This window comes from Lampris incognitus, chromosome 17 (genome assembly GCF_029633865.1).
Source record: "Lampris incognitus isolate fLamInc1 chromosome 17, fLamInc1.hap2, whole genome shotgun sequence".
Taxonomy (NCBI): domain Eukaryota; kingdom Metazoa; phylum Chordata; class Actinopteri; order Lampriformes; family Lampridae; genus Lampris; species Lampris incognitus.
Window position 1 is genome coordinate 19,890,513 of NC_079227.1, and position 16,086 is coordinate 19,906,598.

Genomic DNA, 16,086 nt, shown 5'->3' on the forward strand with positions numbered 1-16,086 from the left:
CTACCATGATTAGCATGCTCACACATTATAGATGTGTTTTTGAACATACAAAGTCAACTTCATGGCGATAATGAGATTTTTGCAGTTTTAGTTAGTTATAATTTATTTTTTATGATTGTAACACTTGTTGCCAAGTCATGTGCTACAATCCTCAGTATAGTGTTTGTTGGGTTTATTGTTTGCTTTCTAATTGTCAGATTTTTCCACTTTCCACAGCTTTTTTTATTTCATATATATACATAGATATTACAAACACTCATTAAGCCATTTCTTTCAGACCCCCCACCCCTTAAACACATAAACACATACCATGCAGGCAGATACACTACATTCTGCTGACCCTCCCTCCATCCTCTCGCCCACAGCATCTGGCGGTGGCAAAGGATGTTGACAGTGACTCTCTGAGGCGGTACAGCTGGGCAGCAGACACACTGGATAATGTCAACTTAGTCTCCTCACCCGTACACTCTGGGTAAGCAAAAATGGATGGATGGACAGATGGATGGAGACGGGGAGAGATGAAAGGAATATGAGTGTCAAAATTCCCTCTGGAAAACATGAGAACAGTGTTTGCACCTAAAGCACTTCCTGTGGAGAAGAATGGAGAAAGGAATACATAATTGGATGAAGGGTTGGGGCATCCAGGTAGCGTAGCGGTCTATTCCGTTGCCTACCAACATGGGGATCACTGGTTCGAATCCCCGTGTTACTGCTGGCTTGGTTGGGCATCCCTACAGATACAAAGAGTGGCGTAATTGGCCGGATACAATTGGGGAGAGGTTGGTCCACAAAAAAAAAAAAAGGATTCAGGGTGACGAGATTAAGAGATGGGGGTGGATGATGATTCTGTGTGTGTGTGTGTGTGTGTGTGTGTGTGTGTGTGTGTGTGTGTGTGTGTGTGTGTGTGTGTGTGTGTGTGTAATGGACGGAGGGAAAAGGTGTATCGTGGAAGTGGGATGCAGGGATAGACTACATACTAGTCCCTGTTGTCATCTGCCTATTCTGTTTTTACTTCCTCTATTTTTGCTGTCATTTACCTTCCCCTAACAAAGTTGACTGTTAGCATCTGTTGTCTCTTCCCTCGCTCTCTCTGATAGACCCACTTTATGACACTGCATCAGTAATTAATGGTAAAATACTGTAAGAAACAGATTAGGGATAAAACTCTGGTTTATGGCATTTTATTTTCAGAATGTCTCCATCACAAGGTCATGGAAATGGTTGGCTCATGTGCCGACAGTAGAATCAGCTTTGATGGAGTTGTGGAAGGGATTCTCGTTTTTTTGAATCAACGCGCTCTGTTGTAATGACAAATCTGTGTTGTTGATTTGTCCCAACTGCATTGCTTTGTTGTCCATCCCACAGTTTTTCCTCTCCACTCCCGCAGTACGACAGCAGGTGAAGATTGTAATTGGTTGCCCTTGTTCCCAATACCAACATCTCTTACCACCTGTTTCCCATGACATCACCCTGTGTCCTCTCTATTTGCTCATGGCATCTGTGTCCTCACCATCACAACTATGCTACTTCTTACGGATCTGATTCAGATTGGTTTGGATTATATGCTGGTGGATTCATTTTAACTCATAATTTTGTGTGTAACAGTCTTTTGCCATTATGTTGTCCCCACTAATGTTTACAGTATGTGTGATTTTTATGCATTTGTATGATTCAAGGCATGCAGTATTTTGAAAGTGATATTTATGGTGGATATTGCAAAAAAAAAATTCAATATGCAAAATATATTGACTTTATTTACACTGGGGTCTAAATTTATGGAAAACCATTTCCACCAGCAAGTCCTATCCTGTCAGAATCAATGTGTATATGTATTCAGAGCTGAGACACATGAAAAATATCTGAACTTTGAATTTAAATAAACCAAAGTTGACTCAACATATTGTAAATATACTTTGACAGCTTACACAAAGGGACTTAAAACAGTGGCCGTTTCATTTTCAACCTTACACAAGAGTTCAGTCAGTTGTTCTCAAAGCCCCCAAAGTTTTCTCTGGCAACTTTTCCTTACTGATTTCGTACTGTATAATTATTTTGAGTTTGATGGTCTACCAAAGCACAAGACTCAATTAAATGCATATTCAAAAAAAAAGAATAATCTGTGCAAAATATCTTTTTGCACTCTCATTATTCATATAACAGCTGTACTCTGGCACATGGTGGGACTCCCAAACTTGTCATTTAACTCAACAAAATGCATGGTGTGCTTTCATGTGTGCGTGCACATACATGTGAGTTGTGATTATTTTCCCTCAGTTAAAAAAACCAGTAACACACAACACTATCTAATATAGCTCAACCATGGGTTACATTGGAGGCTTCTGTGTTGGCACCAGGGTCGTATTCGCTCCCCATGCAAAACTTGCAGGCAGGCTGCAGTCCAGTTCACACTGAGCATGCATTGCTGCTTATTTATCCGTTAATAGGCTGAACGTCACAATCTTATCAAGCCGTCAAGATTTTTCAATATTGCCTAAGTTGAAAGTAAATTGAGCACAGTGGTACTTAGGCTTTTTTTTTTTTTGTTTAATGTTGCATGCCCTTTATCAGTAGTGGTAAAACAGTGAATCGAATCCTAAATCTGCTATCTGACAAAGTCAATGTTGTTTCTCAAACAGGAACAAACACTAGATAAGGAACAGAGTCTCAGCCAACATAGATAACTCCATGTCACATATTCTTTCCTTCACTGACTGTTTCTCTCACTCCAGTTGTGTGTGTTGGTGAATGTGTGTGTTTTGGAGATCACAGCATGGGAGGCAAACCTTACCTCGACCAAAGATACCCTTTCTCTTTTGTAAATGCTCCAGTCAAACTGATATTTCACTTCCCATCCCAAAGACTCCTTCTGCACCTTCTTCCTTCTTTGGCCATTTTCCCATTTCCTCTCGCTACCTACCTTTCTCTCTCCCTGGCTGTCTCTATTCTTCCTCCTGATATCACACTTTTCTTATCACTCTCGCTCTCCCATTACACCTTTTATACCCCCTCTCCCCCGATCTTGTTATGTTTCACCCCTGGCTAACTGTAACTCTCTCTTACCATCTACCCCCCCCCCATCATCTATCATTCTCTCGCTCGCTCTCTCTCTCTCTCTCTCTCTCTCTCTCTCTCTCTCTCTCTCTCTCTCTCTCTCTCTCTCTCTCAGGTTCTTGGTCAGCTTCATGGTGGATGCCAGGGGTGGCTCCATGAGAGGGAGTCGACATAATGGCATGCGCATCATCATCCCACCCAGGAAATGCACAGCGCCCACTAGAATCACATGCCGATTGGTCAAGCGGCACAAACTGGCATCCCCTCCTCCCATGGTGGAAGGGGAGGGCCTGGCCAGCCGGCTGGTGGAGGTTGGCCCAGCTGGAGCTCAGTTTTTGGGGTAAGGCTTTTTTCTTTTCTTTTTTTTTTTTGCGTGTATCCCACTAAATTTTTGGTGTTTGTTTAGTTGTTTAGTGTTTTTTTTGTTTGGTGACTTGTCATCCTCTCCCCTCTGCTCTTCACCATCCCCATCTCCCACCATTTGTGTTTCTAAGAGTACCTTTGTGCACGCATGTGTACATGTGTACACTTTGTGTGTTGTAAGGATTTTGCATACTTTCCAGTCCTCAACGGGAAGTGGTCAGGTACATGTTATAAAGGCAATATTAGTAACTCATGAAGTGTTTGATGGTTGTATCCAGGGGTTGTGCTCTATTTATGAGAAATCACCTGGCCAATAGCTGTGAGCACAAGATCTCTGCTTAAGGTTGCCCAGCATTAAATACAGCACGCTTTCATGTACATGCCGGCAGTCGTATCAACTCAGCAGAGAAGAAAGAAAAAAAAATGAAAATCTTCAGTTTACTCAGTGGTGCCTAAACATTGGCAATAGAAATTGGTGTTTGTTTGTTTTTTAAAACTTAATTAATCCCCCAAATGGCAAGATCCTCCTGTGGGAAAGGCAGCCTGTGTAGTCCCTCTGCAGCAGGTAGCCGGGTATTTCTCTGAAGAGTACTTGGACTTTTGTTGTTTTCCTCCTCTTATTACCCAGACAGAGACGAAGCACTGTTGTGTAAAGTGTTGCAATTGAATTTACATCGTGGCTGTTCTGATTCAGGCAAATAATGACGTTATTTTTATATGTTTTCGCCATCAGCCAGCATTATGCGATAAAGTCTATGAGCTTTCCAGTCGATACATGCACACATATGCTCTGATAATGTAAACGAGGATGTGCTTTAAGTTTACTGAATGGCTCAGCAGGGACGAAATAGAAACCCTGTCAACACCGTTATAGATAGACTGTACAGAGAGATGGATGGTGGACTCTAATACGTACTTTTTCCATGACTTGCATGCATGTGTGTATTAATCCTTGTGTGTGTGTGCGTGTGTTTTTTTGGTTGTTGTCCTCTGGACACAGTAAACTACACCTCCCCAGAAAGCTGCCAGTCCTTAGCGATGGCCAGAGCCTGGTTAGTCCAATGCTACAGCTTGGACCCAGAGGAACTAGATTCGTTGGGTAGGAACACTGCATAGCATCCCCTGCCTCTCCTCCTCCCTAAATGCCATAGAAAAAAAAGACCTGACTGAAGCTGATTCATGCTAAGAAAAAAAAATTGTCAACAGCTGGTCGATCACGTAGTTTTGGGAAGAAAAAAAGTCCCATGAAGAATGACTGTGTATATAGCGTGATTGTTTTTGTGAATATAATAGATAAGTGGGGGCAACTCACTAATGTGGGTTCGTTCTGGCCTCAAACAGCGTTTCAGTGATACAGGTTTACTTAGGGAACACTATAGGATCTCGTTTTCTGTTGACATTTCAGTCAACATTTCTTCCTAAAACTACAAACGTTACCGTTCAATCCATCCTGATCTCTGGCCACTTCAAGCCAGACATTTTATTTTATTATTTGTTTGTTTGTTTGTTTGTCCCTGAAGCTTTCAGCTGGCTTCTGATGTCACTGAAAGGAAAGGTTTTGATTGGCTGGCTGGTTGGACTGGACTGCGCTTGTTGGGCATGAGCCTCTTCCTCCTCAAGCCAAGCATCATCCTGCTTTCCATGACCACCATCCTTTAACCACACCTTTAAGATCAATGTTACATTATGCCGCTGTATGTATGTTTATTTACAGCAGGGACTATTGTCCTGACAAATCTAGTCACGTTTTGTAATGGCTGCCATGTGACTGCCCCCTCAGTTGATCTAAGAAGTATTGCCAGTATAGTTACTGTATAGTGCACATGAGTATGGTTCCCCCCTGAATATCTTAGCAGAGTAGAAAAGTTGTGATGATGGTGTGATGCTAAAACTATTTAGTGAAAACTTTTTTTTTTTGCCCTCTAGATAGGCGGTACCCCACCAGTCATATTGACTGGTAGGGATAACACTGCCCCATAGTGGGTATAGTTAGAGTAGTTTGTGTATCAGTTTACTTTAATGTTTTATGGGTTTATAAATTCTGAGGGTTGGGTTTCTAGATTTTTTTACATTTTTATTTATTTATTTTTTTTGGTCAAATTTCTCTTGAAGTTTTCTGAAGGGGTGATTGATGAATACAGTTCCTCTGGTTCCTAGAGAGCAGGGATTCTATTCTATTCTATTCTTTTATATTTCAGACTGAATACAATCCATCTCGTTATTAGTGAGGGTAGTAAGTCCACCCCTCTCTCTTGTGTTGCTCCCATTAAGGGCTGTGCAGCTTTCTCCTCCCAGCCCTCATTCCCTTGCATCTGTCTTTTCAAGCTATGCCATGCATTTCTGAATCTTCCATTAAACCACTCATGGTTATGGCTGCCATTATGAAACAACACTGTCACCATCAAATCTAGTGTTCATTCCTAACTTAGACCAAAGTTGCTCTCAGTTCCTTTTCATTTCAGTGGACTCCAGAGATGTTGTATTGGTATTTTATCTATCAGATTATCTGTGGTTCATTAGAAAAAACTTAAATGACGTGAAAGAATAAGTGTCTTTTACCTTCCTTGGTCTTTAACATGTGATCATAAAGGGGCTATATTATGGTCCCTTCTTCATTTTTGCAACCGCAGCCACTGTAAAGTCGATTTTACATTAATTGGGTAAATGCTCTTTCAGTCTGATCAAAAAGTAGTTTATGTTCAAGTTTAAGTATTAAATATTCAAGCACACTTGTGAAAATAAGGGTTTCATGCCAGAGTTAGCAAATCATGAATGGGTGTTTTTTTTTTTTTTAGTAATGGTTTGCCTTTACAAATATCAGCGCTTAATTGGCTTTAAAAGGAACTGACAGCGAACACTGCTCCATTGCCTAGCCCATAATTAACTATGACTCGGTGTCATGTGCCTCTCCAGACCTGTGATAGTGGAGATCCCCCACTTTGGCTCCATGCGGGGTCAGGAGAGAGAGTTGATCTTGCTGCGCAGCGAGAATGGAGAAACCTGGAAGGAGCACCAGCACGACTGTAAGACTGAGGACCTCAATCACCTCCTCAATGGCATGGATGAAGGTAAACTAAACTTAGAGAAGTTCAAGTTCAAGAACTTTATTGTCATTGTGCGAACACAATGAAGTTGCAGTTGTGTCAACCTCAAATGGTGCATGCAAAGAATAAATAAGACAGGAAAGAGATAAGAAACATAAAATATCAGCAATAAACAAACACAGAGTCTAAACAATATAAGTACAAAATATAAGCAATATAAAGTATAAAATACAACCTCCGAGGTGGAAAACATCATTGGCAAAAATACAGTAAAGGTGCACTGTGACAGATATGAAGTGTTTTAAAGTGACATGTAAGTTAATACTGCAAATATTGCACGTGCCCAATGGTGGCAGCACACCAGTCTTGTCACACTGAGGAGATGTCCGAGTTCATTAGTGCTACAGCTTTTGGAAAGAAGCTATTTTTCAGTCTATTTGTGCATCTACAAAGTGATCCTGAAGCACCTACCTGATGGGTGGAGCTGAAGTAGATGGTGTCCAGTGCGTGTAATGTCTTTTATGATGTTCTTAGCTCTCCTTACACAGCGAGAAACATCAAATATCAACTGTGCTCCACACCGATCTCATTGCTGAAAAATGCTAATTAAAAGGACATTTGGGGTGGGTGGGGGTCTGCGTTACTGGCAGAGACAAGATAGGGGAGGGGTTGGTTGGGAACAGACTCTCTCTGATCAGTGTGGGTGGTAGCATTTGTACTTTTAGTTTGCATATATAATGTACTTGGACATGCAAGCATTTGGCACTGCATACCTTTCTCCCAGTGTTACTTTTAATAGGCATAAAAAAATAATAGGATCCGTGTTACACGTCATTAATGGTTTGTATATTAGAAGTATTAATAATATTAGAAATAAGCCTGTTTAGACTGCATTTTTCAAATAAATGTAGTGTGAGTCAGAGTGGTACAGATAAGTAATGTATTATCTTACCAAAATGTGAAAACCTTTCAACAGTGTGATAATATGTTTAACATGGATATGATAGCTACTAGCTATTTGTACTAGAATGTGGGTTGTTACTCTCAGTTTGGAACTATGTAATAGATAATGAGGGGTTTTTTTCCTCCCATGTAGAGCTAGAAAGTACAGAGGAGCTGGAGAGGAAGAGGATTTGCCGTATCGTCACTAAGGACTTCCCACAGTACTTTGCTGTTGTGTCACGGATCAGGCAAGAGTCCAACCATATGGGGCCAGAGGGTGGGACTCTGTACAGCCGCAGCGTCCCATTGGTCCAAGCATCCTTCCCTGAAGGAGCACTTACCAAGAAGATCAGAGTTGGACTACAGGTGGGATACAGGATAGGTTTTATTGTGTGTTTTTTGTTTTGTTTTTTGACTCCCTCCCTCTCCAACTCCTTCATCCTCTATGTCGCTGTCTCTCTTTGTCATTCTGTCTCCTTCATTCTCAGTCTCATTTTGTTGCATACCTTCATTCTCCCTCTTGCACACCTATACACAAACAAGTGTACTCACTCACACATGCATGTTCCTGTGCACTCACACACACAATAACAACTCATTCCCTCCCTTTTTTCAAGGCTCAGCCGGTGCCAGACGAAACAGTGAAGAAAATCATTGGTAACCGGGCAACCTTCAGCCCAATTGTCACCGTGGAGCCAAGAAGAAGAAAGTTCCATAAGCCCATCACTATGACAATCCCAGTGCCGCCGCTTTCGGGGGAAGGACTTACAAATGGCTACAAGGGAGACTCAACCCCTTGCCTCCGCCTTCTCTGCAGCATTACAGGTGTGTGTATGTGTGGGGTGGGGGGGTAGTTGTTGCAGAGTGGTTTTTGTCTTGTAGCTGCTATGAACTACCCTCACTCAGTATTTATCTTAGTTTGAGTTTCTTTGTAAGTAGCATGAGAACATGTAATAACTAATTTCAAAACTACCTATTTAGAGTTACAGGGTACATCATAAAAGTTTTGACAAGATCAATATATTGAGGGCGTCCGGGTAGCATAGTGGTCTATTTCGTTGCCTACCAACATGGGGATCCTGGTTCGAATCCCCGTGTTACCTCCAGCTTGGTCTAGCATCCCTACAGACACATTTGGCTGTGTCTGTGGGTGGGAAGCCGGATGTGGGTATGTGTCCTGGACACTGCACTAGCGTCTCCTCTGGTCGGTCAGGGTGCCTGCTTGGGGGGGAGGGGGAACTGGGGGGAATAGCATGATCCTCCAGCGCTATGTCCCCCTGGTGAAACTCCTCACTGCCAGGTGAAAAGAAGCGGCTTACGACTCCACATGTATCGGAGGAGGCATGTGGTAGTCTGCAGCCCTCCCCAGATCGGCAGAGGGGGTGGAGCAGTGACCAGGACAACTTGGAAGAGTGGGGTAAAAGGGGGAGGGGGTCAATATTGTCTATTATGTGTGAAAGGATAGCACACATTCCTATGATCTGTTTGGTCAATATGTTACCCAGCATATAAATTAGAAGAATGATATCCAATTGAATATTTCATTAACTTTTTTAGGTCTGTGCAGTAGCACAGTAGCACAAATATTATAAAATAAATTAACATCCTCTGAATAATTTAATGTTACTTGTATGATATCAGGTGGCACATCCCCAGCTCAGTGGGAGGACATCACAGGCACAACTCCTCTCACCTTCGTCAGTGACTGTGTCTCCTTCACTACCAACGTCTCTGCCAGGTCACACACACTGCATATGTTTTGTGTGTGTGTGTGTGTGTGTGTGTGTGTGTGTGTGTGTGTGTGTGTGTGTGTGTGTGTGTGTGTGTGTGTGTGTGTGTGTGTGTGTTACAGCGTGACATGGGAGTGGATTTTCACTCCTGTCCCAACCCACTCCCAGTCCCAGTCACCTGATTAGTAGTGAAACTGACTCCCATCCCGTGGGAAACCTGCAGGAATCCCGTGACCCATAGGATTCCTGAAAAAATGTCAGCCGCTAATACACCAGCAACCAGCCACCAGAGCAGACAGGAGAGAATAAACATGCATTAAACTGCCCAGATCCATGGCGCTCCTGTGCCGTGCGTGTAGGTGGAACAAGACAGTGTTCAATTAGAAAGGCAGGGGACCAGCATGCAGCAATTGATTCCAGGGATTAGTCATATCCCAAAAGCGTCATGAGTAAAACTAGGCTAACTACTATATACAGTGCATCCGGAAAGTATTCACACCCCTTCACTTTCCCCACATTTTATTATGTTACAGTCTTATTCCAAAATGGATTAAATTCCTTTTTTTTTCTCATCAATCTACACACAATACCCCATAATGACAAAGGGAAAAAGGTTTTGTAGACATTTTTGCAAATTTATTAAAAATAAAAAACTGAAATATTGCATGTACATAAGTATTCACACCCTTTGCTATGACACTCAGAATTGAGCTCAGGTTCATCCTGTTTCCACTGATCATCCTTGAGATGTTTCTACATCTTGATTGGAGTCCACCTCTAGTAAATTCAATTGATTGGACATGGTTTGGAAAGGCACACACCTGTCTATATAAGGTCCCACTGTTGACAGTGAATGTCAGAGCAGAAACCAAGCCATGAAGTCAAAGGAATTGTCTGTGGACCTTTGAGACAGGATTGTATAGAGGCACAGATCTGGGGAAGGGTACAAAAAAATTTCTACAGCTTTGGAGGTCCCGAAGAGCACAGTGGTCTCCATTATTCATAAATGGAAGAAGTTTGGATCCACCAGGACTCTTCCTAGAGCTGGCCGCCCAGCCAAACTGAGCAATCGGGGGAGATGGGCCTTGGTCAGGGAGGTGGCCAAGAACCCGATGGTCACTCTGACAGAGCTCCAGCGTTCTTCTGTGGAGATGGAAGAACCTTCCAGAAGGACAACCATCTCTGCAGCACTCCACCAATCAGGCCTTTATGGTAGAGTGGCCAGACGGAAGCCTCTGCTCAGTAAAAGGCACATTACAGCCCACTTGGAGTTTGCCAGAAAGCACCTAAAGGACTCGCAGACCATGAGAAACAAGATTCTCTGGTCTGATGAAACCAAGATTGAACTCTTTGGCCTGAATGCCAAACGTCACGTCTGGAGGAAACCAGGCACCTCCCATCACCTTGCTAATACCATCCCTACAGTGAAGCATGATGGTGGCAGCAGCATCATGCTGTGGGGATGTTTTTCAGCGGCAGGAACTGGGAGACTAGTCAGGATCGAGGGAAAGATGAATGGAGCCAAGTACAGAGAGATACTTGATGTAACCTGCTCCAAAGCGCTCAGGACCTCAGACTGGGGCGAAGGTTTACCTTTCAACACGACAACGACCCTAAGCACACAGCCAAGACAACGAAGGAGTGGCTTCGGGACAAGTCTGTGAATGTCCTTGAGTGGCCTAGCCAGAGCCCAGACTTGAACCCCATTGAACATCTCTGGAAAGACCTGACAATAGCTGTGCAGCGATGCTCCCCATCTAACCTTACAGAGCTCGAGAGGATCTGCAGAGAAGAATGGGAGAAATACCCCAAATATAGGTGTGCCAAGCTTGTAGCTTCATACCCAAGAAGACTTGAGGCTGTAATCGCTGCCAAGGGTGCCTCAACCAAGTACTGAGTAAAGGGTGTGAATACTTATGTACATGCAATATTTCAGTTTTTTATTTTTAATCAATTTGCAAAAATTTCTACAAAACCTTTTTTGCTTTGTCATTATGGGGTATTGTATGTAGATTGATGAGGGAAAAAAAAGAATTTAATCCATTTTGGAAAAAGACTGTAACATAATAAAATGTGGGGAAAGTGAAGGGGTGTGAATACTTTCCAGATGCACTGTAGCTAGCTAGCTATGGCATATCCTCACCTCTGTAACATTGTTTGTTGTCCTTCATGTGTCCATACATCAGTTGTGAGTGCATCCTACTAAACGTCCCCTCAGGTCATCCGTGAGGGAGTGACCACAATTTGCGACGCATAGCCCATGGCAGCAGTTGTGCGTGTGTTGTCGGAAAAATAATTTTTTAAAAAACAACAACAGAATGACTAGCGTTATATTCAAAATAAAGAAAACAGAGTTTATTCATATTAGAACTGCATGTTTATATATAAATGTCCACCTATTGTTATTATGATTCCCAGTCCCACGCACTTCCGTTGACTTTTTTTCCTGTCCCATCCCAGTCATGTGATGAGTAGTGAAACGGACTCCCATACCACAGGAATCCCCAAAAAAATGTCAGCCTCTTGTTTGTGTGTGTGTGTGTAAGATATACACAATGGTCATTCTGTTGTGCTCAATGCTGAACACGTTTGTTTCATTGTCTGACTCCAACTTAGCAAGCAGGGTACGTCTTTGTGTAAGTGCGGGTGGGACTGCGCGTATGAATTGATCAGCCTACTGGCCTTTTAGTGGAATGGTAAGCAGCCCCAGCAGGTACTTGTCTATCTGGAATATTAATCTTTGTATCTGTCCTTTTGTGTAGGTTCTGGTTGGCAGACTGTCACCAAATCCCAGAGACAGTGGGCTTAGCCACACAGCTTTATAGAGAGCTGATATGTGTGCCCTACATGGCCAAGTTTGTGGTGTTTGCTAAAATGAATGACCCGGTAGAGTCCAGCCTGAGGTGTTTCTGTATGACAGACGACAAGGTGGACAAGACCTTGGAGCAGCAGGAGAACTTTGAGGAAGTTGCCAGAAGCAAAGATATAGAGGTCAGTGTTTATTTGTGGTTTATCACCTGCAGCTCCTCAAAATTTTCAGGAGACAATCCAAATCACCAGCCAATCAAGCCAGATATTCAAACCGGGATGTTAGCGGAAAGAAAGAATTGGAGCAGTATTTGTGTCTAACAAACTGGTGAAAGCTTGTTGGTATCGTTTGTCATCAATACTTCTTGAAGCCATTGTTGGAAAGATCTTGTATGCGATATTGAGAGAATTGATTAATGTTGCCTTAACTTTCTGACTACTTACTGTCAGGTATTATTTTGCATAACGTGATACAACCACATTAACGCCAAGAACAATGTTAAGCAAATATGATTTACAGTTGCTGATAATCTTACATATACCCTAAACTTATGTTGACTGAAGAAATGGCTTGGCGGCACGGTGGCCCACTGTTTAGCGCTGTCACCTCACAGCAAGAAGGTCCTGGGTTCAAACCCCGGGGTTGTCCAACCTTGGGGTCATCCCAGGTGTCCTCTGTGTGGAGTTTGCATGTTCTCCCCGTGTCTGCGGTGGTTTTTCTCCGGGTGCTCCGGTTTCCCCCACCATCAAAAAAAGACATCCATGTTAGGGTTAATATTAAGTCTGCCCCTGACCAAGGCATGGCAAGAAGAACTGGAGTTGGTCCCTGGGTGCTGCACAGCAGTTGCCCACTGCGCCTAGCTACGTGGATGAAAATAGTATATCAAAAATCAAAAGCCAAAAAAAAAAAATCCAAAAAAATAGAGCAGAGCAGGTTGCAGTTAATAAAAAAACATCCTCCAAAAGGTAAATACCACTGACAGTGTATGGACGTCATGTAGTCAGACCACATCACCTACTTTTACATTGATTGATATATTTTTTCCTACTTCTTCAATCTTCTGTCTCAGGTTCTGGAGGGTCGGCCCGTCTTTGTGGACTGCTATGGCAACTTAACACCTCTGACTAAAGCAGGCCAGCAGCTTATTCTCAACTTCTTTGCCTTCAAAGAGAACCGCTTACCCTTCTGTGTCAAGGTAACGATCTTAGCTGCCTCTTAACACGTCCACCACCTACCACCTACCACATCTTCTTAGGTAAAGGACATACTTACACCATTCTGCATTAACATCTCCTTAGGTTAAAGACATACTTACACCATTCTGCATTAACATCTCCTTAGGTTAAGGACAGACTTACACCATTCTGCATTATAGTTATTCGTAGAAATAAGTCATAGAATTAGTCATATTAATTCTGAATATTATTCATAGAATAATATTCATTATTCATTGCATTATTCATAAAAAAGTAGAAAAAGCACTGTCTTAGACACACATTTAAAAAATGCATAACACGTTCCTTTCTCAGTTACTCACTTCAGTATCTGTCACTATCAGCAAACGATGGCTATAAGCAACTCTCAGACTTCTACTGGTTCTTTTATTGTTTTCCTTCTGGTTATTGTAAATTGCCGGAAGGATTTAAGTCCACGTCATGTGTAGGCCTAATCCTCTAAAAAGTTAAACTGAACAAAGCCCTCTACTCTGGGGAAGAAAAAAAAAGAGGTGCGACAAGTATTCCTATGTTACCTTTTCCCCATTAAAAGGGTTGGTGGCAGTCTGAGAAAAACATAATGATGTGAACATGGTCTGAAATTCATCAAAGTATGATGTTTTGTGGGTTTGGGATATTGTCAGGGTCACAAATTGGTACAATGAGGACTACCTGAAAGTTTGTAAAAATGCCCCCACATTGCCATAATATGACAATTCTAGAAATAACCAGCTATGTATGGGTAACTACATATAACAGCTGCTGATTGTATGTCGTCATAATTGTGTAACTGTACAATATAAGAAACCTCCTATGTCCTGTCCTTATTTAAATAACACTTGGGTAAAATACAACGTATCCAGCTGCAGTGCACAACCTGGTTCCCTCCTTCTCACACCCACCTATCTAATTAATAGACCCACAAATATCATGTCCTCCTTTTGGTAATCTAATTGGATCATGTGTGTTTCTCTTATCACTGACACTAACCCTGTTACGGACTAGATCGTGTGCCGCTGCAAATCAGATCGTTGTCCAAAGCATGGCCAGTTAGAGCTCAATTGAATCAGAGATAATGTTTGTTGCTTAGATAAATGGGACTGTTTGATTGTTCATCACTTATCAAATTTTCAGCACACAAATTAATTTGCCAAACACATAAAGTCAAGCAATAAGTTGTAGGTGCAATTCTTTTGCTTTTTTATGACCTCCAGAGGAAATCACTTGATGTTTTTAATTCAATCAGCAGTGAACTCTTCCAGTGTCAGTGTTGCTGTGTATATGGACTAGTTGTTGTTTGGTCACACTAGTGAAGAGCAAGGGAACTACCAATTCTGCATAAACATATGCAGGGTTAATGGTGAATGTAGTGCAACATGTCACCAGGACTAGGACTAGGGCTGACTGTAATGACGACCTCCCGTCCTGTATCCCTTCTGTTACACACTACACATTCCCACACTCCATTCCATTATAAAGACAGTTACACAGAATTTTCAGTTTTTTTAATTTAAATTATTATTACTATATATTTTATATAATATATATTATAATAATTATTATAAATAATTATATATTACATAATTATAATAATTTAGATTTTACATTTTACATTCAAATTTACAAGAGTTACCAAAAGAACTAATTGAGTGGTAACACAATAAAGTAATAGTAATTTACAAAGAAATTGTAACTAACGGATTGTTTTCAGTAATTTGTAGATGCACAAGGAAGAATCTCAGGACTTTCTTGCCAAAATACAGTATCTGATAAATTAATGTATGAAGCGGCGTTGTAAAGAATACTTTGGAGAAGAGTTGAGGTAAGAAAAAAAAACCCTGTTTCGATCTTTCCCTGAAGGTTAGAGACAACAGCCAGGAGCCTTGCGGTCGTCTTACTTTCTTCAGAGAGTGTAAGACAACCAAAGGCTTTCCACAAACCGCCGTGTGCAACCTGAACATCACTCTTCCTGCCCTGAAGAAGGTATGGTAGCGCTTTACTCTGCTCCTCTCTGTTGCCACCACCATCACCGTACTCACAGTTAGTGCAGTTAAGGCCCTAGGCTAACCCATAGAGATAAAAGGTTGGGGGGGCCTTTGCCCAAAATGCCGCCACTGTGTCTTTTATCTGTTTCGAGCTTCTCTTCATGAATATTGGTTATCTATGCAATGGTGTTTGTCGTTGGCTGTTTTATTCTGTACCTACCTACCAAATCACTGTGATTTGGATGTCATGCTTTTGGCTCAGGACTTTTGTGATTTTCATGCTGGCTTATTTATTGTGGCTTGTCTTCATTTGGCTTGTTTTTGCTACTGGCCATTTATAATTTTGCTTCTTGGTATGGTGTCTTTTGCTTTTCTTTTTCTTTTTCCCTTGCTGGCTTTGCTGAAATGGCCTCTCCTCTTCTGAGTTCTTGCTTCTGTCAATCACTCCTTTTTCACTCCCTGATGTTTCTTTTTCCCCTGCTTTCCATTATGTTACATCCCCTGTTTCTGCAATGCATCTTGGGAACCAGGAAATGGAATCAGATCCTGAGGATGAGGTAATCCACACGCTGCGCACTTTGTGCTGCCCTTTGCGCTAGATTTTAAAATGATCCATAGGGGCCCTGCTCTGCTCGCCTTAGCCTTATCCTTTCCGCTGCTACAAAGGTGGTATGAGCACTGCTTTTTTAAAGCAACCCTGCTGATTGCCCCATCCTTGTCTTTTGCGCTTTATCCCATGTAATACAGTTGACTTTAGTGTTAAATAGCGTATAAATTGTTCATGAAATTGTTATAAATTGATCTCTATTAGTGTGTAACACAGAATATTAAGTTTCACGTTCAAATAACAATGACAGTTTCAGGTTTCTAGTCATCATGATTTGTACATAAATGCAGGAAGTTTGTGTATTCTATCAGCTTGTTATAATACCGATGTTTAGGGCGTCT

At 41.9% G+C, this 16,086-nt stretch overlaps 1 protein-coding gene across 1 annotated transcript in view; it reads left to right on the forward strand.

The window, feature by feature from the left end:
- The window catches only part of LOC130127145 (ankyrin-3-like), a gene marked incomplete at its 5' end in the record, with an annotated part of 100,930 nt that overhangs the window by 53,720 nt on the left and 31,124 nt on the right, over positions 1-16,086 (forward strand). The window contains 12 exons of the mRNA XM_056296716.1: positions 366-472; positions 1,366-1,398; positions 3,167-3,391; positions 4,415-4,513; positions 6,328-6,482; positions 7,555-7,766; positions 8,018-8,225; positions 9,042-9,138; positions 11,893-12,121; positions 13,009-13,134; positions 15,014-15,136; positions 15,669-15,695. Coding sequence (XP_056152691.1) covers positions 366-472; positions 1,366-1,398; positions 3,167-3,391; positions 4,415-4,513; positions 6,328-6,482; positions 7,555-7,766; positions 8,018-8,225; positions 9,042-9,138; positions 11,893-12,121; positions 13,009-13,134; positions 15,014-15,136; positions 15,669-15,695 — 1,641 coding nt within the window. The remainder of the gene's footprint in view (positions 1-365; positions 473-1,365; positions 1,399-3,166; positions 3,392-4,414; positions 4,514-6,327; positions 6,483-7,554; positions 7,767-8,017; positions 8,226-9,041; positions 9,139-11,892; positions 12,122-13,008; positions 13,135-15,013; positions 15,137-15,668; positions 15,696-16,086) is intronic.